Below are 23,126 nucleotides of genomic sequence, written 5' to 3'. Positions count from 1 at the left end.
CTGTAAAAACAATAAGCAAAAAATTTTAAATACACAAATACACAAATACACAAATTCAAAAAATCTACAAACATTAAAAAACTATTCAAACTATTATTTATATTTTTTTCTGATTTAAGTACTATTTTTTTTTCCTGGCTAAAAGCCTATTTACCATGGACGCTCCTCCGCTCTGCAATGCCGCCCAGGCAATTTCAACGTCCTCTCTCATTGCCACTCTTCACCAGACGTTTGTGCATTCCCAATACCGCTCTCTCCGTCTCGATTCCACTTCATTTCTTGTATTTGGTCCAAATATTGAGGAAGCTTTTGTTGTTGGAGTCTGGGATCATGGCCGACGCCGTTCTGAAGACCAAACTATTGTTGTTCTGTAAGTAAACACTCAACTTTTGTCAACTTTAAAAGCTCTTTTTACATTTCTAACAAAATATTCTAGTCCCACTCATAATGCTGCTTCTACTTCCTTTTTTTCCACCGTATCGGCATTCCCTGGTGTTAATCCAGCGGTTCTTCAATCCCTGAATGTAATCACCCCTTTTCTTACTGCTTTGACACCTGAAAATCTCTCTCGCCGCTTTCACAATGGCCTAGGTGTTGCATTTTCTCTTTCCTCTACAGGCCAAATTCTTTCCACTCGTCTTAACATTGCTGAAGACCCACTATCTTCTTATGAGCAGTTACTCAACCTTCCATCAGCTCCAAACAACCGCGTCTTTGATGTCTTTTATCATGTTCTCCTTGCTGAGGCTGAATCCTACCAATCATACCTTTCTCTCAAATCAAGCCCTAATGAATACAAGCTCCTCGCTAAATCAAACACATATAGTCTCCCCGAATGGGTTCTTTTCTCTGATGACTACGCTCTCGCAAAGGATTGGAGTAACGCTCTGCGCCAATGTGGTATCAAGGGCTCCGTCTTGAGAGGCGTCCTTTCAACTCTTTCTGGCATCCTCCTCCTCGGCAACTCTTCTTCTCCTGATGATGTTGCTGAAGGTTGTTCTCTCATTGGTATAGAACCCGCCACATTTGAAAAATATTCTACTCAAGAACTCATCACTTCTGCATACTCGGCTCTCATTCACAATGTTGTAGCCGAACTAAACAAATTTCTTGCTGGCTTTGACCACTATGTCGACAGATCCGCCCAACCTCAAGGCCCCCACGACGATACTGAAGACGACCCCAATGAGGTTGTTTCTATTGTCACTATTGTCGAGGGAGTTCAGTCTTACAAGAAAACAATTCTTCATAATGTCTTTGACGACTCCTTTGGAATCAACAAGGAGCTTAAGGAAGACGGTATCAAGGTCTCCAAAACCCCAGCAAGCGTGCTAAAAACTATTAAAAAGCTCTACGAAAATGATCCCATGTCAACAAAAATTACCCGCCAGATTCCAAACTTCAGAGCTTTTTTAAACCCTTCAATCTCCTACATTGCAACATCTCCTGCTACTGCAGCTTCATCCCAACATAGATCAGAGCTCATCGAGGATGACGATTCATTACATCTCAATGTTGAATCTTTAATTACATGCAGCAGAGTTTGGACTGTTTTGAATCTTTCCCCATCTACTGACGCTGTTTCCCTTTCTAATGACCTCTGGTCCAGTCAAATTGTTTCTCAGCAACTTCGTGAATACATGGCCGTTGAATGGTCTGCAAAACGCCGTAACATTGACTTCTCTGCAGACTTTGACTTTTACGAGTTTCTTGAAAAGTATTCAGCAATTCTTCCTCCCAACGTCGGTGTTTTTAACTTGGAAGAATGGGCACGTTATGAAAAACAGTGGGGTCCTGCTGAGTTCTCTTGCGGCTCTGCAAGAATATGGCTTTCGGAACCCGTCTGGCGTGATCTTGAAATAGGCCTTGAAAATGTCCGCGGTTCTGGTGCAATGATTCCTATTCAAGGCGCTTCTGAGGGCTATGACCAATTCGGTAACCCAGTCATGGCCCCACCCCCTATTGCTGCTGGAATTAACCCATTTGAAACCGGCAGCGCCTTGTCTCTGACTTCCCGGTCTGTCATGCCTCAATATCAATATTCTCAACATACCCCATCATTACATCCTCAAGCATCTGCCCATAATCCTTACCAACAGCAACAACAATTCCAACAATCACAATCACAGTCTTCACAACAAAACATTAACGCTCCGTATGGTAATCAGTACGGCGCCTCTAACTCTAAAGAAAATCATGCTCTTCTTGACAACGATGTGGAAAGCTTTGAGCGAGACTCTGGAGATGAGGAAATGGACGATTACGAAAATGAACAGTATTATCTTAGCGAGTTTAAAGATGACATTGAAAAAGAAGCTGCTGGAAAACCCATTGAAATTATCCCCATGTCTTCTGAGCGTAAGGCCTGGGTATGGTTTGTATGGATGGTTACATTTTGGATCCCCAGTCCATTTTTGAAGTGGTTTGGTCGCATGAAGCGTTCTGATGTTCGCATGGCTTGGCGTGAAAAGGTGGTCATTTGCGGCTTTATCTTTCTTGTTAATGCTGGTATTATTTTCTACATGATTTTCCTTAGTAAAATTATTTGCCCTGAGTTTAACAAGGTTTGGAACATTAACGAGGTTTCTGAACACAATTCAGACGATAATTTCTATGTGGCTGTACATGGCAAAGTTTACGACATTTCAAAGTTTTGGCGCATTCAGCATTCCGATACTACGACTACAACTACTACTGATGTTATGAAACCCTTTGCTGGTATGGATCTTACCGATTATTTCCCTCCACCATTGACTGTTGCCTGCGAAGGCCTTGTCACTGATACTTCGGTTATGCTCAGTTTGAATACTACTCTTGATTATCCTGATGCTGAGCATAAGAGTGGTTCTTATTACGTTACTTCAAACACAACAGCTTTGTACAATTATACTTGGTACGATGATGTTTTCTTGCCAAAGATGAAAAACTATTACAAGGGTGAGCTAGTCGTTAAAAAGTCAGTCTTAAAAAAAGAGGGCCAAGATACTAGTAACCCACATTACTGGGCTATCATTGACAACAAAATTTATGACTTGGTTAACTACATGTATACTATCGACTTGTATCCGTCAAGTTATAGCTCTGTTTATGAAAAATATGAGTTCTTATACTCTGATCTTGTTGACTTGTTCCAGTCTAATGCCGGTGAAGATATTACTGAACTTGTTAACGATCTTGGCTGGGACCGTGCTACTCGTGTCAACAATATGAATTGTCTTCAAAATATGTTTTACGCAGGTGTCCCAGATTTTCGTTACACTGCCCGTTGTCAGGCCTCTAATATTATTCTGCTTGTTCTTGCTGCTTCACTTTCAATGGTCACTGTCGTCAAGTTTGTTGCCTCCCTTCAGTTTGGTTCAAAAGCCCTACCCCCACTTCAAGACAAGTTTGTCATTTGCCAGGTGCCGGCCTATACAGAAGATGAGGATGCTTTGCGTCGTGCCATTGACTCTTTAACTGCACTCAAGTATGATAATCGCCGTAAATTAATTACAGTAATTTGCGATGGTAACATTATTGGTTCCGGTAACGATAAGCCTACTCCCCGCATTGTGTTGGACATTTTTGGCGTTGATCCCAAGGTTGACCCTCCAGCACTGCCATTCCAAAGTGTGGGTGAAGGTGCTGCTCAGCTTAATTATGCTAAAATTTACTCAGGCCTTTACGATTTTGAAGGTGATGTTGTTCCCTTTTTGGTAATTGTTAAGGTTGGTAAACCCAGCGAGACAAGCAAGCCTGGTAACAGAGGTAAACGTGATTCACAAATTCTGCTCATGAGTTTCTTGAATCGTGTCCATTATCAGCGTCCTATGAATCCTATGGAACTGGAGATTTTCCACCATATTAATAATGTAATTGGTGTGGACCCGGAATTGTACGAGTATCTATTCATGGTCGATGCCGATACATCTGTTGCCGATGACTCCTTGAACAGACTTGTTGCTGCTTGTGCAAATGATTCACGCATTGCAGGTATTTGTGGTGAAACTGGTTTACAAAATGAAGAAAAGTCTCTTTCGACTATGATTCAGGTTTACGAATACTACATTTCACATCACCTCACTAAAGCATTCGAGAGTTTATTTGGATCAGTTACATGTTTGCCTGGTTGTTTCTCCATGTACCGTTTGCGCACACTTAAAAAGGCTAAACCCTTGTTTATCAGTGATGAGATTATCCGTGACTACTCGGTGGGCCAGGTTGACACGCTGCATAAAAAGAATTTGTTCTCTCTCGGTGAAGATCGTTATTTGACTACTCTGATGGCAAAGTATTACCCTCGTATGAAGTATACCTTCATTCCGGACGCTCATGCATACACACAAGCTCCCGATGAGTTCAGCGTTTTGTTATCGCAACGTCGTCGTTGGATTAACTCTACTGTGCACAATCTCGTTGAGCTGCTTCGTTTGAGAAACATGTGTGGTTTCTTGTGTTTTAGTATGCGTCTTGTTGTAATGATTGATTTGGCAGGTACCATTATGTTGCCTTCTGTGTGTGTCTACCTGGGTTATTTGATCTACGTTATGGCTGGTCACGTTGGTGCGTTCCCTCTTATTTCGATTATCATGATTGCTGCTGTTTACGGTCTTCAAGCACTTGTGTTTATTCTACGTCGTCAATGGCAGCATGTTTTCTGGATGCTTATCTATGTAGCTGCCTACCCGATCCACTCATTTATTCTTCCCATTTACTCTTTCTGGTACATGGATAACTTTTCCTGGGGTAATACACGTATTGTCGTGGGAGAAAAGAATGGCAAACAGATTGTGGCAGTTGACGATGAGGGATTTGAGCCATCCATGATCCCTCTTGAAACATGGGAGTCGTACGCTACTCGTACAGGTATTGAAGGTGCCATCAGAAACATTGTATTTGATGAATACTATGGCCGTATCAGTAATATTGCTGGTGTTAACACCGAAATGCAGGATTGGAATACAATTAAGCCAAGAGGCCATATCAATGCTATGATGAATGGATATGATGCCAGTGGCGCCCAGTCTATTTACTCACGGCCTGATTATGCACCCTCGCAACATACATTTTCACAATTCAGCATGGCAGGACCTCAAGGTTCTGGTGCGCAATCAGCTGCTGCAAGTAGGTACATGTCTCTTATGGGGCCTGCACCTACAATTGGTGGTTCTACAGTGGGTTTGCCTACCGCCACAACACCGCTTGATCCTGAGCGTGAGGCCAAAATCAGCGTTACGATACGGCAGGTGTTGCAAAGTGCTGATCTTGATAACATGACAAAGCGACAGCTCCGTGCCCGGGTAGAGGATTTAATGGGTGTCACATTTGTCGGAGACAAGATTGCTTATGTTGATCGGTTGATTGATGAGGAATTGGAAAAGTTGGATGACGAAGATAGTGACGACGAAGGCGCAAAATAAAAGGAGTTTTATGGGGAAAAAAATAAAAATAAAAATAAAGCACAAAAATATTTATAGTTATGGTTGTATTTAAGTAAATTGTATAAAAAAAACTGGGAAATTAATTATTTAAAACATATTTAATTGAGTAATTTTACGTGATAGTTTGGTTTGAATAAACATGACAACCAATGACTGCGAGATGAATATCTTTAAAAAAATATTTCAAATAGATAAAAATTTTACATTTTTTACATCATTATGACTAAAGAACATGTTAAGTAACAAGTTTTTCAAAAATATTTTTTTTTTTAATGTGCTTATTCAAAATAAAAAAAAAACTATAAAAAACAACCCAGTACAAAAATAAACAAAGCATGCAAATAAAAAAATAACTTTTTTGAAGTGAAAGAAAAAGGTCTCACGATAATATCCAGTCACGGATTTGACTCTGGTGAAGATCAACTAGCGACTGGACATCTTTAAGAATTAACCGACACACAACCTTGGCCACAAAGACGCAGAATGCATGCACACCTTGAGCATGCTTGTCTGCATTGGGATCAAGTGACTGGTGCTCTGAAAAATCATCAGAACTAGAGGAAGACGATGCCAAGGGTTCCAGGATAGCAATAAGGTCTGTAATTGCTGCAATGTAAGATTGGAGAGTGGTGGTTGTAGAAGGTGTGGGTGTCACAATTTTCTCGCTGGATTTCGATGAGCTTGTGGGCGACGTACTGCCACTGGACAATGTTGTTTTCATTGGCATGGAGGCCAAATTATTAGAGGAAACAGATGAAGAAATCACATTTCCAATATTGGAGCTGCTACTTCCTGGGCCACGTTTGCGCAAACGATTAGTAGTGCCTACCGAGCCGTTTGATCCCGACCCTTGAGAATGTTTCTTGTGTGCGGATCCTACTGGAATTTTGGATGGTGCAGGTTCCGCCGGCGAGTCAGGTCCTGCAAGTAGTGTCGTGACCGAAGAATGACGCAAAAAGGAAGTCGACGATGGAGACAAAGCGCGAACATGAGCTCCACTCTGAGGTGTTGGTGATACGGCTGAGGTACCTGCGCCGACCGTTGCTGTAGACTTGTTAGCTCCAAGAGCGGCTAGTTTGTCGCTGTAAAGTGCATTATATGCACTAGTAGCACTATTACCTGTATAACCGTGGTGACCAAGGCCAAACCCTAGACTATGGGCATAAATATGTGGTGCATATGGTGATGTTGAGGTATTTGTGGAAGCGCTATTTCGGCGGCTCAAGCTGAGATAAGTTTGTTTTGGTGGAGAAGTTTGTAAGGAAGTTGCTGAGCTAGCGCTGGACGTTATTGAAACTGATGATGACGCAGAAGAAGTGGATGAAGACGACGACGAGCTAATGGGAGACGGACCAGGGGTAGAGGGAGCAGTTGTGATATCATGTTGGAGCACTGAAGACAATGGTTCAATGAAAGCAACATGAAACTCTTGTTCCAAAGCTGAAAGTTGTAGAGTTTGGCGTGACAATGTTTCAGATGATGCCGCCACCGCAGGTGAACTGTCATCACCAAAAAGAAGAGTGCCGATACGGGTAGCTTCGTGAAGGCATTCAATACGGCTATCCAAAAGGCGAGCTCCAATGCTTGCATCAAGCGAGCTCCACATGCTTCGGGGGAGAAATAAATGTGCGGACAGAGATAACCCTACTGGTTGAGAGTTGGAAGATACCACTTGGCGAAGAAACCATATTGGAGCAGCCAGTGTTTTGTTTTCGGAAAAAGAAGAAGAAGAAGAAAAAGGAGGAGGAGGCGTACGTGTAGATGTTTCGCTAATTGACCCACTAAACGTGGCCGAAAATGGTGAAGATGGGAGGAAAGAAAGAAATGTGTTATCAAAATCTGGCATATCAAGACCTGCATTTTCTGGTACGCGCACAAATTCCCATGTTGGTGTTGGATGTGCACGAGAAGACAATTGTGTGTGCTGCTGACGAGCAGACAGTGATCCAGAATTGGTTGAAGAATGAGTGACGCTGCTACCTGTACCGCCTAAAGTCACAGAGCTGTTATTAGGGTTGGCCGCACCAAGACTGGTGATGCTTGCTGATGAGCTGCTTGCTGAGCTGGCTCTCCGGAGAAGACTAAGATCATGGGTTGATGGTGATGTACGGATTGGTGTAAGAGATGTTGTTGAGGGCGATGACGTTGGCAGTGCCTGAGAAAACCAATTAGGAGAAGATGTAGACTGTGATTTTTTGTGACGGTGACGGCGTGGAGGTGTAATTGAGCTTCCAGTTGACCCACCTCCCGATTGGCCAGCATTTGAAGACCCGGATCCCATGCCAGATGGTCCGCCTTCCTTTTCTGAAGAAAATAGACTAATAGAAGAAAGTCGGGACGAACGGATTTTAGAGGAGAAATTTGAAGACATGTGTGACAAGGAGGGACGTTTTTCTAGTGTTGTCGTGGTGTATGACGTTGTTGGGCTGGATGATGCTGTCGAAAGACGCCTTGAAGATTCCGTTGATTCTAATAAGGGATTGTCCGTAGATGATTCGTTAGGAGATGATGATGCACTCTTGGGCTTGCTGCTTTTGGTGCGCTCTGTTTTTCGGTGAAAAAACCGAGAAGACTCCTTTATTGTTTGCTTCAGTGAGACTGGCTGCAAAGCTGGAGTTGGAGGAGATGTTTGGAATGATTTACTGTTACGTTTGCGTAAAGAAAGTCTGTGGCGAGGGTTGTTTGATGTTTCCAAAGATTGTGAATCTGTATCATCTGAAGAACGATCCTTAATACGGTCAGTAAAGAGTTGAAGGCTAGAGCGCTTGGTATGTAGCGTGCGAGCATCTGATGAGGAGGATGAGGATGCAGATGATGCTGTGGACGAAACTGTGGAGACTGTAGATACAGATGATACCACAGATACACCTGTAATTGTGGGAGCCAAAAGACCAACTGGAATTGATCTGGATGGTGAAATCCCATGACTGGGTCCATGTGGATGGTGTCGAATGGTTTCTGCTGGCACAAATGCAGAGGTCGACGCCGATGCAAGACTCCGGAATGAGTTACCAGTAGGAGAAAGTGACGACTTGGAGGCCTTTAAATCAAGGTATGAAGCCGACTTAGGCAATTTACGTGGAGCTGGTGTTGTGGTTTGCCCTTGTATTGGAGCAGAAGCATTGGCTGAAAAGGTTGGATGCTCGAGCATAGAAGGGCTCTGAATGGCTTCATGAAAGGACTCATCTGAAGAAGAAAGGGTTGGGGAAGGAGATTCAATTCGGGCTGAAGAAGCAGCCATAACAGGACCCAGCGGCACTGGGGAGAGTGTAGACATGTAGTTGTTGATGTGAGTGTAATGGTGTTGTTGTTGGTTTGTGAAATGGTTATGGTGGTGGTGGGTATTAAATCCACTAGTGGTGCTTGCAAGGTGCCCCCCTGAAACGGAAGTAACGGAGGTAGGTATGCCAGCCGAAGGATAAGGTTTTGCATATGGAGCACCAGAAGAGGCAACAGTCACCGCTGCAGCAGAAAAAAACGGAGGTTCGTCGTCTGATCCGCTAGTTGCAATAGCAGGACCAACAGGTGTGAGAGAATCTGAGAATGCAGTTTTAGAATTTGTAGCAGAGCGTGATAAACCAAACGAGTCTTCGACAAAGGACAGCGCGTCGAGATTAAGTGGAGTGGGCCTACGTTTTGTGTAGGGAACCTGGTTTACGGCTGCTGCTGGTTTTGATTGTTGGTATTTTTTGGGGGAAGGTGGTCTGGAAGAAATAGATGAGACTGGAGAGGATCCCGGAGAAGAGAGACGCATATTTGGAATAGATGCATTTTTACGAAGGCTACGTGGAGCTGGATGAGTAAGAGGTCGGTCAGAGGAAACTGCGGTTGGAACTGGAATGCTTGTAGTCATTGCGGCAGTCGCGTATAGATGCGAGAAGGAGCGAGAGTAGTTGAGAGTCTTTGGGCGTTGTTGTGGTAGTTGTTGCTGTTGGTTATGATGCTGGCGTGAAAATAATGAAACAGTAGATGAAGATGTCGCAGAAACTGATGATGACGAAGAGGATAATGAAGAGGAAAAAGAAGAGGAGGAAGAAGAGGAGGAAGATGGTTTGCTGTTGTTTCCTTCAAAGGCACTGGCCAGAACTCCTGCTGCTAGTTTTTGTTGCCCGGTGGTGCTGTTGTTGCTACTGCTGGCCATGGTGTTTGCATGATTTTGGTTGCCTTGAATGGAATGGCGTGCGGCCTGGGGTTGCATGAAACTGAAATTGAGGTTGGAGAAGGTGGAGGATCTCCGGGTGCGTTTTTTTGTTGTTGAAGAATGAACAGAAGAAGGAAATGATTGAGTTGATGCTGGGGCTGAAGCAGGGACTGGTCCAAACGACGGCCCTAGCGACTGCGCTAACGGAGGCACTAGTGATAAGGCTGGTGCAAAAGACGGGGTTGGAGTCGAGGATGGAGCGGCGCTAAGATCTGCTAGCCGCCGCGACGACGCTGAAACAGTGATGTTGCCACTCCCATTACTGGCTGATGTGAGAATGCTTAAGTGGGAGCTGTTTGTACCAACACGAGCAATTGGGGTGCGGTCTGGTGAATCACAGTCGCTACTATAATATGGACTTGTTTCGAGAGCAAAAAGATCACGAAGGTCATTATCAAATTCAGCAAGAACGGTTCTACGAATTTCATTGGGAGTTCCTGAAATAACACCGTGAGAATCTGGGTTTGTGATAACGGTGAATGGATTATTTGGCAAAATAGAGAAGCGGGGGTTACGCGAGGAGTTCAATGGCGGGGTGACTGTGCCTGGGTTTTGCTGAGAAGGGAGAGGATTTGAATCAATTCTGGAGTCTATGCTAAAGTTTGTATTTAAGTCTAAGCCCAAAAGCTCTCGAGTAAGACTGTCTGAGTTGGTATAGTGGCTATGAGTGGTATCATCTTCAATGTTACTTATGCTTCCTAGTAGCGGTTCCGTAGAGGAGAATGAAAGGTCGGCAAGCCTGGCTGTGGACGAATCCGAAAAGGAGGAGTCTCCTTCGTCATCAGGCATGTTATCTGCAAAACCGCTCCGGATATGGGGATTTTATAAACGAAAGAGGGTTGAAAAGGTGTCAAGCAGGCTAACAGGCAGACAGACCGACGAAAACTAGAATGTTGAATGTTCGAAAGAAGAAAACTGGAGGTTTTGAAATGATTAGAAAATTAATTAATTTTTTTTTTTTTTTGAGGTCGAACACATGCAAGGGGGTGGTTTATTGAAAAAATTGTTACCAGGTAAGTTATAGTGTATAATGTGTTATTACAAGTATGATACAGTAAGTTTACAATCTAAATACAAGTCAAAGTCATAAGGCATAAATTTCAGGTCTTAAATCACAACGCCCAAAGACGAAAAGGCCACGGCTCACCCAATCAGTCGTGGCTCGTGTTGTTTTGGCGGTCACCAAGGTCGCCAACACCAGGCAAAATGTAGCCTGTTGCCGACAGCTCATCATCAACAGCACCAACATACAATTCCAGCAGGCCATCTTCAAAGTCCTTGGGTGACAATTCCTCAAACAAACGCGAAATGCCTGCACTGGATGCAATGACAGAGACAAGATAAATCTTCTTGACACCCCATTCCTTGAGAGTGGCCACGACGGCCTCTGCAGTACCACCAGTGGCAATCAGAGGGTCCAGGACAAAAGCAGTGTCAAAAGGCTGCTTAGGAAGTTTGTTGTAGTATTCAACAGGGCTCAGAGAGATTTTTTCGCGAAACAGACCCAGATGGTACACTGGGGTTTCCGAAGAAGGTAAGAGAGATAAAAAGGCTGTTAAAGTTAATAGAGTATTTTTTTAAAAAAAAATAAAAAATAACATACAATCAACCATGCCCAAACCTGAGCGCAAAATAGGAATTAAAACATATGACGATGGAGATGCCACAGCGGTGGTATAAGTGGTACCAGTTGCTGATACTGCCTGAATAGAAATATGGTTAGTTTTGAAGATTGATGACATATATATAAGCACATACAGAAGGACCTGGTTGAACAGAAAAGGCGTCACCAGAGACCCAAGCTGCCAGCAGCGATGAAATCTCGCTCACAAGTGTGCGGGTATCCTTAGCAGAGCCAGCCTGTCTAAGCGCTGAAATTTTAGCGTGGAGAACAGGGTGGGAAGAGACGTGAACGTTTGAAGGAAGAGAAGAAGAAGAAGACATATTGAAAGATGAAGAATTGATGAGTTAAAAAAAAAAAAGAAAAGAAAAAGGAGGAAAAGGAAGAAGATTTGAGATATTTAATATTCAGATAGGAGAAAAAAAAGAGAGAAAAAGAGGAATTGATGAAAGAGTTTTTTGGGAAATTGCTGGCTGAAAATATTTGTGGGAATTTGGCTGGTATTTATACCCCGCGCGCTTATCTTATCGGCCGCCGCCTCCTTTTTATTAGACATCATGGAAAACCTCACTGATAAGCACTCCCCCAGTCGGATATAAATACCGGCCATCCCCCCACAACAGTAATAACAATAAATAACAACAAATAAAACAAAACAATCACAACCTCCTACAAACTTTTTTTTTCTAACAAACCACAGCTAAAATCCTTATCAATTCCTCTTAATAGATAATATATAAAAAAAAAAAAAAAACTATGACCGATACCCAGCACGCTAAATACCTTCTTTCCATCCCCTCTGTACGCGAGCGTGCTCAGTCTGTATTTGCAAAGGCAACCACTACTGGTCACGGAACTGCATTTACCATTGATATGACTCGAGTCCCTGATGTTGTTGATTGTGTTGTGCGGCTCATAGCGCGCGACTACGGAACAGACTATGCCGCAATTCCTCCCCATGGCCGCTGGCAACACTTTAATGTTGGTGGAGTCGATCGTATAACACCTTTAGTTGAGGCATGGATTGCTGCTGGTGTTGCTAATGATGATGTTGCTCGCAGACTGCTGGACCTCTTTGTTGTGTCTGTGTTACTCGACGCAGGTGCTGGAAACAAGTGGGTGTATCATGATGCAGCTAGTGGATCTACTTATAACCGCAGTGAGGGTATTGCAGTGGCGTCGTTGGCAATGTTTGCAAATGGCGCTTTTTCTGCTGACTCTACACAACCGTTTCAAGTCAATGGCAATGCCTTGTCGGCACTGTCTCATGAAACTCTTGCTAAGGGTATGCAGGCATCTGAAGAAAATCCCATGGAGGGCATTGCTGGACGTGCATCGCTGATGCAACGTTTAGGGTCTGCACTTACAGCCAGTCCGGAATACTTTGGAGAAGATGCACGGCCAGGAAACTTGCTGGGGTACCTCCTACAGCATCCCACCACCACCACCACAACAACAACAACCTCTCCAGGCCCAGTCATCCAATTGACGACTTTATGGGACGCACTCATGGCTGGTTTAGCTCCCATTTGGCCTGCAGGTCGTACGCAGTTAGCTGGAGTTAGTCTAGGTGATGCATGGCCTTGTGAGTTGTTAAATACACCAGGGTCTGAATTTTGGGAACGTATTACCCCGTTCCATAAACTTACCCAGTGGCTTTGCTACTCACTTCTTGTTCCCATTAAAAAGTACTCCGGTGCTACATTTGTGGGAGAAGAATTGCAAACAGGTTTGCCAGAGTATCGTAATGGCGGTTTGCTTGTGGATCTCGGTGTGCTCACGCTTAAACCCGAAATTTTGGCTGCGGGGCTAGACACGGCCCGCGTCAACAATGCATCATCTTTTGGCAAGCCGTACGAGGTACCAATGTATACGCCGGACTCGGACGTGATTGTCGAGTGGCGCGCGCTGACTGTTGGATTTCTTGACCATTTGCTCCCCCTCGTAAACGAAAAACTCGGCACTCAACTATCCTTGGCCCAGCTACTTGAGGCCGGAACTTGGAAGGCTGGACGAGAAGTTGCTGCTGAAAAACGACCAGAAACCAAGGGCCCACCTATTGATCTTCTTTCAGATGGTACTGTCTTTTAAAAGAGAAATTGAAAGTGGGATTATGTCCATGTCCAAACATTTATATAAATCTTGCATCTCTGTAATTATTATTATATATATTATACCTATACTATGTACATCAAAAAAAAAAATTTTAATCATAAATCATCAATCATCCATCATTTACTCCTGTTCCAAAACAATACCGACCTTGGCAGCACGCAGAACACGGCCATTGAGCATAAAGCCAGTTTGTTGAACAAAGAAAACGGTGCCGGGCTCCTTGTCAGCCTGTGGCGCCTGGAAAGTGGCCTCGTGAAGGTTGGGGTCGAACTTCTCACCAACGGGGTTAATTTTGGTAATACCGTACTTTTGAAGAGTCTTTTCAAAAACATTTTGGGTCATCTTGACACCTTCGTATAGATCAATGATCTCTTTGTGCTCAACGGGATCATTTCTCTTGTCCTCAGCAACGACTGCCAGTGCACGGTCAAAGTTATCAACAGATTCAAGAAGATCCTTAGCGAACTTGGTCAGAGCGTAGTCCTTAGCATCGGAAACCTCCTTGACAGTACGGGTTTGCAGGTTCTGGAAATCAGCAACAGCACGCAGGTACTTATCCTTGAACTGAGCAGCCTGTTTATCCTTCTCATCAAGCTTAGTCTTGCATGAATCCAGCTCCTTTTGCAGAGGGTGGACTTCACCAGCCTCAGCATCGGCATCCTCTTCAGCGGGCTTTTCCTCAGCCTTTTCGGCCTTTTCGGAGTAAAATCTTAGCGCAGGCATAGCAGCACGCATAGTAACGGCGCTAGCAACAGGGCGAGCAGCAGCAAGAGTTCTTCTAGGAGCACTAGCGATGATGGATCTCAACATTATGGATGGATATTTGATTGTTGTTATTGTTGTGTTTTGGTATGTGATGAAATTTTCAAACTTGCTGTGAGTTATATGTGTAGGTTAGAATCCAACAGAATTTTTCTGGCAGCAAAAAAAAAAAAAAAAAAAATTGTAATAATATAATTTAATTCATGGCCACACTACCACCACCTAAAATTTTTCATCATTGAGCGCTTTTCGTTGGTTGGCCGTCCCCGCACACAACCCCGCCACACGACCGTCTTCCCCTAACCCTGATCAGCTCTCTACCCAAGGCCGACCCGGAAAAGACCCGCTTGGCCATTGCCCTAATAATAAGCGGCTGCTGCTACTGTTGGCTATTACTCATCATATCCACTTCCACATACACATCCAGACCAAAGTATATCCACAAACTGCTCACCCAAAGACCGTCCATCACCACCTTCCCATCCAACTACCCTCTTCTGTCTCAAAATCCTGCCATCAGTCATCTTGCTCATGAACACCATCTACGTCCTATATGCCTCGGAGACTGGAAACTCACAGGACTTGGCTCAGTTGCTGGCTGCTCGTCTTCGAAGACTCGCTGTTGCCACCGGTCCGGCCATCTCTGATCCGACCGCTCCTATTGGAAACATCATTGTTTCTTCGTTCGATGATGCTCTTCCAGGACTTGTAGATCTTCTCAATACTCATCTTGAATCGCCAAATGCTTCCAAATCAAATCTAAACCTCTTTTTCCCACTCGTGTCCACCACAGGTCAAGGCGAAATGCCCCGATCGGCTCTTCGCTTCTGGAGATTCATCCTGCGAAGAAACCTTCCTTCAACTCTCTTTTCTAGATTTTTATTCTCATCCTTTGGCCTGGGTGACTCTTCATATCCACGATTCAACTGGGCTGTCCGCAAACTCCATGCCCGCCTACTCCAGCTTGGCGCTTCCGAGATTGGTGTTCAGGTCCCGCGAGCAGAGGCCGATGAGCAATCTTCCGATCCTTCAACTGACAAGGTCTACCAAGAATGGGAAGATCGCATTGTTGGTTACCTTGAAAGTCTCGACGCCTTTAAGGACCCAAGTACTGGCGTTGGACTTCTCAACGCAATTCCAGACGATACCATTTTAGATCCCGTCTACCCAATCTCTTTAACTGAAAATGAATCATCACCCCTAGATCTTTTACCTGAAAATATTCTTGCAACTTCTGTAACTCGTGTGGATTCTCCTAAAGTCTTCCCAGCATCCATCACATCGTTGACAAGAATATCTGCTCCATCGCATTACCAAGATGTGCGTCATCTTTCACTCAAGTTACCCGAATCTCTGCAGTACTCCCCTGGTGATACTCTCGCATTATACCCGTCCAATTCTCCGGCTGACGTTCAGGCTCTTTTAGACCACATGGGTTGGGCTCCTCATGCAGATAAGTTGATTACAGTCCCAGCCTCCTATATCGCCAAGGTTTCACCATTTGGTGGAAAGCTTGTCGAACCTTTGACTCTGCGGAACCTTGTTCTCCATCACTTGGACATCATGTCTGTTCCTAGACGAAGTTTCTTTTCCGCAATCTGGCGTTTCTCTCAAGTTTCTGAAACCATAGAACCAACTGTCCTAGATCCCTCGGGAAAAAAAGATCCAAATTCACCGGAACATGCAGTCCTCGAACGTGAAAAACTTAAAGCCTTTGGATCTCAAGTCGACGACGATACCCTTCAGGACCTCTACAATTACGCCAACCGACCTAGAAGATCGATTCTTGAAACTCTTCTCGAATTTGGCTCCCTTGGTAAGGCCCCGGACGGTTCTCCAAGAGTCCCAATCTCATACATTGCCGATATCTTTCCAGTCCTCCGACCACGTCTCTTTTCTATTGCCTCAGCGCAAACAGGAACCACTGCTGAACTTTGCATTGCCATTGTGCGCTATAAAACAATTCTTCGCCGCACTCGCCGTGGCGTTTGCTCTCGTTGGCTTGAAGACTGTGTTGCGCCAGCAGTGGCTGCGCGTGGTTCCGTTCCAGTTGCTATTGCACTTCAGAAAAACCACCTTTTTAAATCTGCACCTCCACAACTGGCCGCAGCATCTGTCCCCATACTGTTAATCTCTGCAGGAACCGGTGTAGCACCTGTCCGAGCACTTGTTGAATACTATCGTGCCAAGTTTGCTTCAAATCCAGAGGCGTTCCCAGAACTTTACGTGTTTTTCGGATGCCGTGCACGTGGAGCTGATTTTCATTACGCAGCTGAATGGCAGGCTTTGCTTCAAGATCCTGTCATTGGGCCAAAAGTCCATCTTTATGTGGCCTTTTCACAGCCTAACTTGTCGCCTGCCAATGCCCCTACTCTTGACTTTGGGCCCAACTACAATATCCTCGAGGGCGTTCATTTGCAAGCCCATATCTACGCCCAACGCACTCGTATATCCGAGCTTCTCCGCGACCGTGCAGCTCTCGTTTATCTCTGCGGGTCTTCCGGAAAGTTCCCCACAGAAACCCGTTCGACTCTTATCACTGCCTTGACTGAAACTCTTGGTGGATATGACACAGCTTCCGAAAAACAAAGTGAAGAACTCAAAGAGTCAGCAACACAATATGTCCATGATATGGAGCAGCAGGGCCGCTTTATTCAGGAAACTTGGTAGAGAAAAAAAATTTTTTAAATACATTTTATAGACATCTTTTTTTATACACTTATTAATTGTTTATTTATTTCTTTTTTCATTATTCTTCGTTGTCACTGCTGTGGCTGCTTTTGCTCGTCTTTTCCTCATCAACGCTAATAATGGTGTCGTCATCTGCTCCAGTATCTCGCATAAATAGCATCACTACAACCAGAGTCACTGATATGCAAAATGCGACCCACGCCGCACCAGTCACACAAGTTCCTGCACGCATCAAAGAGCAGCTGACGCCAGCCGTGCCTGCCGAACACGCACCGACCCAAGCTGCCTGTGCAACAAGTTCGACAGCAGCTCCCAGCCACGCTGCCCAAGTCACAACCTCCAACACCAGTGAGACCCAGCGGTACTGTGCAGCAGTTTCCAGCGCTTTCCAGTTTCTGAGGGCAACAAACAAAATGCCAGTTGGTGCTAAGATAGAGTGTGCAATGCCCCATGCCGAAACAGCAGCGGCGTAGATTTCGTGAGCATCAAAAAGACGTAATGTCGCTGATATCCGTACAAACCGTCGCCCAGAGTCTAAATGTGAGAAAGTGACTTGGTAAGTCTCGCGAGCCATAATGGCCACTTGGAGAGCAAGACAAGTTGCAGCCAGTGTTAGTTGTAGTGCACGAAGGGGAAGTAAAAGTTGAGAATATGTGATTGTTCGAAACATTGAAAGTTATTATTGTAAATGAAAAAAATATATATAGTGGATGAAGAAAAAAAAAAAAAAAAAAAAACAGGTGGGAATGGTTTCATTTTTATATGGAATACCTAGCAAAGGAATAAAAAAATAAAACCTCCGAATTAGGTTGGCATGAATTTGAAATTTAATGTAAAAATGAATACCAGAAACAACTCGTTATATAACGGTGTCGATTATAATGCACCGTAAAATAAAACAAATACAAGTGAAAAAAACTTACTGAAAAATAGAGAATGGTATTATGTCTGAGAAATTTTACCTAAATTTTTTGTTTAAATTTTGGTGCATAAATTGATTCTTTTTTTTTTCATGGAAGGGAAACGTGATGTTGATTATTTATATAGATAAAGCTTGATAGAAGTCGCATCAAAAATGCCCTTAGCCACTTCTCCGAAACAAAATAAAACTTTGATTCATATGAAACAATTTTTGGAATTTCTTTTCAACATTATAAATTTAATGAGCCTTTTACACCTTTAAGACTAAATCAACTTTAAAAAAAAAAAATCAATACTAATGATGAAATCTCATCGTTAAACTTGCAATAATATTTCTGCAAAAAAATTAATTGCGAATTCTGTGGATCGAACACAGGACCTTCAGATTTCAAGACCAAAGTTGTAACTTCAGTCTGACGCTCTCCCAACTGAGCTAAATCCGCTTGTAATTGTTGTTGCATAAAATCAGCACGGCAATCCTTGAATACGAAACTAAAAAAGCAACTAAACAAACAAACAATAAGCCGGGCTAAGGGGAAAAGGGCTGGATGGTGTAAAGGATAACACGTTCGCTCGAAAGCGGAAGATACTGGGTTCGATTCCCAGAATACCCCCTTTTTCCTGAGGATGTGTACGGGAGTATTCATCTAGACTGAAAACCATAGGCTACCCTGGTTACAGGAATGCCGACTCTTCCGTACAGTCTAATAGCCTGCAGGTGATTGCGAGCCGTATCTCTGACGGAAGAGATTAAGAAATACATGGGCGTCCGTGAAGATAAGTGGAAATGGGTTGGGAAGGTTTTGGGACCGACAGACTGGTTCTCCCTGTTCCTCGTAAGCTGGCATCAGGGCCCATCTTCCGGGCTACCGGAGACGCACAGAACAGAAACCACCCGTACTAAAAAGGTACAAATGAAAACCGGCAAGTCACATAGTCAGACAATAAAAGGATAGCGCAGATGCTGATGTTATATAGTTCTATAACCCTTGAATAAAAACAAACAAACAAAGCAATTAAGAAAGGAATTAATAAAGGAATTAATAAAGAAATTAATAAAGAAATTAATAAAGAAATTAATAAAGAAATTAAGAAGCAGTTAAAAAGTGATTAAGAAGTGATTAAGAGGTGATTAAGAAGGTATTATTAAAAAGAATTGAATGAACATATATAGTCGTATATTTCCATAGTTTTATCAGTATCTAAAGATATTTACATCAATACAATAAGTTTTATATTAAACTATTAGCTTGGTTCTTTCTTTGGACAATCCGACTTTACTCTCATACGATAACTCCATTACAGAGAAATAGCATGTTCAACAAATCTTTGAAATTACATTTCTGCTGAATTTAGAATACCATTATTTTAAGCTTATGTGGCATCAAGACCTATTTTCAAGTTGTTTGAAATGCAATGTTAAAGCCAAAATTAAAAGTTTATTATGAAAATAAAAAAAAATATGTAGTATGGACAAGAAGGATAGCACAGATGCTGATCAGCATCATAATGATATATTATTCTATAACCCTTGAATAAAAACAAATAAAAAATTTTGATTTTTATAATTTAAATTAATATTAATGGTATACTATAAAAAATTAAGAATTATCTGGTATAAGCGATAAAAACAGAATTCTGTCATTCGAATGGATGTTGATGTTATATTATTCTATACCCCTCCGATAAAAACAAACAAGCACTGTTTTAATAATCTTAAAAAAAAACAAACAGAATATTATATTTTCAAAAATGAAGATTTAAATTGACTTTTTGTTAAGGATTAGTTTTTTATGTTCAACTATTAATAATATCATTTTAAAAGCCGATCCTTAAATAAATTCTAAAAAAGTAAATATCAAGTTACTTTAATAAGTTCAAAAATAATAAATTTTCATTATTGTAAAAATTTCAATTAATTAACTAAATCTAAAATATTCATTTATTTAATTTTCTTTTGATTTCTATTTTTAGAAGTATTTTTTTTCTTCTGGTTTACATTTATAGGATAGTGATTCTTGCTTGACATTAAAAGATTAAAATGATTTTTTATCAGATTGTTCAATGATTTCTAGGATTACTCTTGAGATCCAAAATCTAATTGAGAGTTGTTTGAATTTTCAATGGGTAAATTATCAAGTAAACCTTCTAAAGGAGGAATTAAACCTTGATTATAATGGCCAAGTTCTGCACCGACGTTGTCATTTAAAAAAAATGAATTCAAAATTGATGTATATTGATCAATATCTGAAATCAAATTGGAGTTATCAACTTGGATTTCCTCTGTAGTTACTTCTGTTTGATTGGCCACACGTGCAGTTTTGCTAATGTTTGGTGTCATTCCATTGCCCCAACTCTCACGTTTTCTTTTTTCTAGTTGCAAAGGTAATTGACTCTGACCGGTGGATTGAGTTTCAATTTCAAAAAAATTAGGCATGTTCTCTAGAGATTCAAAAGTTGTTGTTAATGTAGGCTGATTAACAATAGTTTGTGAAACCTGAGCAGCTGTAGGATCCCATTCAAAAGGGTTTTCAAATTGTGGAAAAGACTGAGTGGGAAACTGAGAAAACTCAGGTTTATCAACTGGAGCTAGACAAGGGTCTGCAGCACCAAGCGATGGAAAAGCTGGAAGTATGGGAGAAGAATCGAATTCTGGTTGTTTGATTCCATTTTCATCTAAAAAATGAAGAGTTCCTGGATAAGATGATTCAACATGTAGGTTGTTTGCTAAAGAAGGTAAAGCATTGGGTAGAGTGCTTGGAAGTAATCCTAATGCATTTTGCTCAAAAAATCCTTCTGTATAAGGTGAACTAAGCATTGTTGACTGAGAAGATGAAGCTACTTCGTCGGTATCTTTAACGGTCTGGTTCTTATTTGAATTATAAATACTAATGTGGCGGTTGAAATTTTCATTAGTGCATTTTTCATCGGCGAAAGAGTTAAAAATAGAAAACAAGCCTTGATAAAATTCATAAGAGGAAGTCAAATAATTTAAAGTAGCTGCCAAACTTCTTTTTTTTCTTTCAGTGACATTATCCGGAGAAACATTATCAATACTAAGGCGGATCAGCGTAATGTATTCATAAGGACTAAATATTGCTCGATTGCTTTGAGCTAAATATTTGGTTCCAACAGGAAAAAGAACCTTAGAATTATCAGTCGCAACCTTGATTTGATACCTTCTGTCAAAACTAATTTTTTGAAAATAGTTCAGGATATGAGACAAGTTTAGAGCCACGCCAAGTTCCAAAAGACCCAAAATATCTCGATTTGACGTGGTGCCAAGTATCCCAGTAATGCCCTTTTCGGAAATAAATTTTGAAGAAATAAAAAGGTCACGAATAACAAGAATCAACGACTTGACCAAAAACGATGGTGTGACTTGAGAAATGTCGTCAGTATTAAGAATAGAACTTAAAAATAGATGTGAAAATGATAATTTAAATCGATTTTTAAAAGAAACAGACTTGACAATGTGATTAAATTGTGCATTAGTGAAAAAATATTGTCCTTTAGAGTAGATTATAGAAGAAAATTTAATTTTGGATAAGGAAGTAATTTTTTCAAAATCAATCAAAACCTTTTCAATTATTTCTGAATTCATGTGATATTTTTCATAGAAATTGCGAATATTTGAGAAATTTGATTTGAAATCAGGGTGTTCTAAAGCAAAATTGATGCGCCCTTGAAAGTTGCCGGATGACACAGTTTCATTTTTGGCGTTGGTCAAAAAAGTTTGGAAAAGAAGTTCTGTGATTGCCAAAGATTCCAACAAATGTGAAAATACTTCACAGAAATATGGAGAAAAAACTGTGTTCATTTGAACTCGGTTTCTATGTGCTGTCATATCGTCAAACTCTGATTCATTATTAGTAGAGTCTATTGATTTAAGCAGGCTAGTATTTGAAAGAAATTTTTTTTGTCTATACTCCTTGGAGAGTATAATAAACACAAGGGCTTTGTTCAAATCTTGAGATACAAAGTCAAGAGAACCATCCAGTATTCTGGCAATGTTGAAAGGTACAAGGGCGCCAGAATAAAATTTCAGGGGAGCATCGTCAGGCAACAAAATACCATTTTTCAAACTTTTTAATGTAAACTCCTCTTGAAAAATATCAGTTACCATGATTCCTATTTCTCGATATATGAACGAAATTAAATCATGATGAACAGAAAAAAAGCTGGAGAGAATATCAGAGCCAAAAGTATATTTTTGGCCATACTCTTGGGGTGAATGATCAATAGAATAAAAAAAAGCCTTCAAATTTAATTCATGAGGGTCGTATTTAAAATGAAAAACCCCCCAATTGAATTCGGAATCTGGCGGTATAAGAAGAAAAAAGTCCACAACAGAGTTCATAGTTTTCAACTTATACTTTTGGATTTTCTGCTGGATAATGTCAATACCATTGTATGAAATATCGGGTGTGAATGGTAAGGTGCATAAAAGACACAGCCTTTCATTTTGGTCAAATTCCTCAAAAAGAAACTCGGTTGATGTGGATTGCAAACTCTCAGAATATGTCTTCAGTGCTCCAAAGACATCTAGAGCATCGACTATGGCTATAGAATGTTCATCAGCTGGTAGAGAAGATAGCTGGTTTAAAACACTTTCTTTAAGAATATCTCTTCCATATTGGTAATACTTGCTTTCAACACCCGATACAGTTTGAACGTAAATTTTTTCCATTGTAGCTTGTGAAAGACTCAAAGTTTTTGTTAGTTGGTTAAAAAAGATAACATTAGGCTAAAAACAAATACTCACTAATCTTTTTTTAAATTGTTTATTTAGATGAGGAAAAAATGTGAAATAAAGAATTTTATTCTATTAATCTAAATGATAAAAAAAATACTTTAAGATTTTAAAAAAAAATTAAAAAAACAATTTTAAATCCAAACATTGTGATGTAATGAAGTGTGACAGCACTTATTAATAAAAAACCAAACAAAACGATCTATGGACAAAACAGTTTAAGTGATGATTAGAAAAAATATTGAAAACTGTTTAGAAATACGTTTAAAAAAATAAAAAATAAAAAATTTACATAGTTTAAATATAATTTTTATTAAACAATTATAAGTAATTGATAATAATTACGAGCTGTTTAACTGAAAATAGATTCATAGATATTTGGACCAGATTTTAAGAAATTTTCAGAGTCTAAGTATGGAGTTGCAATATAGTTTCCATATCAGAGGTTAAAATGAAAAAAGTTAAACTATGAATTCCACCCATAACAATAAAGCTTAGTAATAGCTGGTTGTCACAAAATGACCCAGCATTAATGTTAACCTTGAATTTCAAATAAATTGGTTTTTGGTTTTTTTTAATATTATTCAAGAACTGTAAAACTATAGAATTTAAATTTACAATTTATTTATTTATTTATTTTTT

At 41.1% G+C, this 23,126-nt stretch overlaps 8 protein-coding genes across 8 annotated transcripts; 3 read left to right on the top strand and 5 right to left on the bottom strand.

Annotated features, from left to right (window-relative positions):
- Positions 1-155: 155 nt before the first annotated feature.
- On the top strand, positions 156-5,399 carry SAPINGB_P006074 (uncharacterized protein; the record flags this gene model as incomplete). The annotated part of the gene is made up of 2 exons (XM_032000788.1): positions 156-370; positions 437-5,399. 2 exons carry the CDS (start codon positions 156-158, stop codon positions 5,397-5,399), a joined length of 5,178 nt encoding a protein of 1,725 aa, XP_031856679.1.
- Positions 5,400-5,799: 400 nt separating this feature from the next.
- SAPINGB_P006073 (uncharacterized protein) lies at positions 5,800-10,410 on the bottom strand (the record flags this gene model as incomplete). Its single annotated transcript, XM_032000787.1, has 1 exon — positions 5,800-10,410. The coding sequence occupies one exon, from the start codon at positions 10,408-10,410 to the stop codon at positions 5,800-5,802; it is 4,611 nt and encodes a 1,536-aa protein (XP_031856678.1).
- Positions 10,411-10,772: 362 nt separating this feature from the next.
- Positions 10,773-11,565, bottom strand: SAPINGB_P006072 (uncharacterized protein; the record flags this gene model as incomplete). The annotated part of the gene is made up of 3 exons (XM_032000786.1): positions 10,773-11,173; positions 11,225-11,324; positions 11,380-11,565. The coding sequence occupies 3 exons, from the start codon at positions 11,563-11,565 to the stop codon at positions 10,773-10,775; spliced, it is 687 nt and encodes a 228-aa protein (XP_031856677.1).
- Positions 11,566-11,998: 433 nt separating this feature from the next.
- Positions 11,999-13,333, top strand: SAPINGB_P006071 (uncharacterized protein; the record flags this gene model as incomplete). The annotated part of the gene is made up of 1 exon (XM_032000785.1): positions 11,999-13,333. The coding sequence occupies one exon, from the start codon at positions 11,999-12,001 to the stop codon at positions 13,331-13,333; it is 1,335 nt and encodes a 444-aa protein (XP_031856676.1).
- A 144-nt stretch (positions 13,334-13,477) lies between these two features.
- On the bottom strand, positions 13,478-14,167 carry SAPINGB_P006070 (uncharacterized protein; the record flags this gene model as incomplete). Its single annotated transcript, XM_032000784.1, has 1 exon — positions 13,478-14,167. The coding sequence occupies one exon, from the start codon at positions 14,165-14,167 to the stop codon at positions 13,478-13,480; it is 690 nt and encodes a 229-aa protein (XP_031856675.1).
- A 483-nt stretch (positions 14,168-14,650) lies between these two features.
- On the top strand, positions 14,651-16,789 carry SAPINGB_P006069 (uncharacterized protein; the record flags this gene model as incomplete). The annotated part of the gene is made up of 1 exon (XM_032000783.1): positions 14,651-16,789. The coding sequence occupies one exon, from the start codon at positions 14,651-14,653 to the stop codon at positions 16,787-16,789; it is 2,139 nt and encodes a 712-aa protein (XP_031856674.1).
- Positions 16,790-16,868: 79 nt separating this feature from the next.
- Positions 16,869-17,480, bottom strand: SAPINGB_P006068 (uncharacterized protein; the record flags this gene model as incomplete). Its single annotated transcript, XM_032000782.1, has 1 exon — positions 16,869-17,480. One exon carries the CDS (start codon positions 17,478-17,480, stop codon positions 16,869-16,871), a length of 612 nt encoding a protein of 203 aa, XP_031856673.1.
- A 2,328-nt stretch (positions 17,481-19,808) lies between these two features.
- Positions 19,809-22,421, bottom strand: SAPINGB_P006067 (uncharacterized protein; the record flags this gene model as incomplete). The annotated part of the gene is made up of 1 exon (XM_032000781.1): positions 19,809-22,421. One exon carries the CDS (start codon positions 22,419-22,421, stop codon positions 19,809-19,811), a length of 2,613 nt encoding a protein of 870 aa, XP_031856672.1.
- Between the last annotated feature and the right edge of the window lie 705 nt (positions 22,422-23,126).

The sequence above is a fragment of the Magnusiomyces paraingens genome, assembly GCF_902498895.1.
Source record: "Magnusiomyces paraingens strain CBS 517.90 genome assembly, contig: contig5, whole genome shotgun sequence".
Classification (NCBI taxonomy): domain Eukaryota; kingdom Fungi; phylum Ascomycota; class Dipodascomycetes; order Dipodascales; family Dipodascaceae; genus Magnusiomyces; species Magnusiomyces paraingens.
The sequence above is the reverse complement of the archived record's forward strand: the minus strand, read 5'-3'. Positions and strand labels throughout refer to the sequence as shown.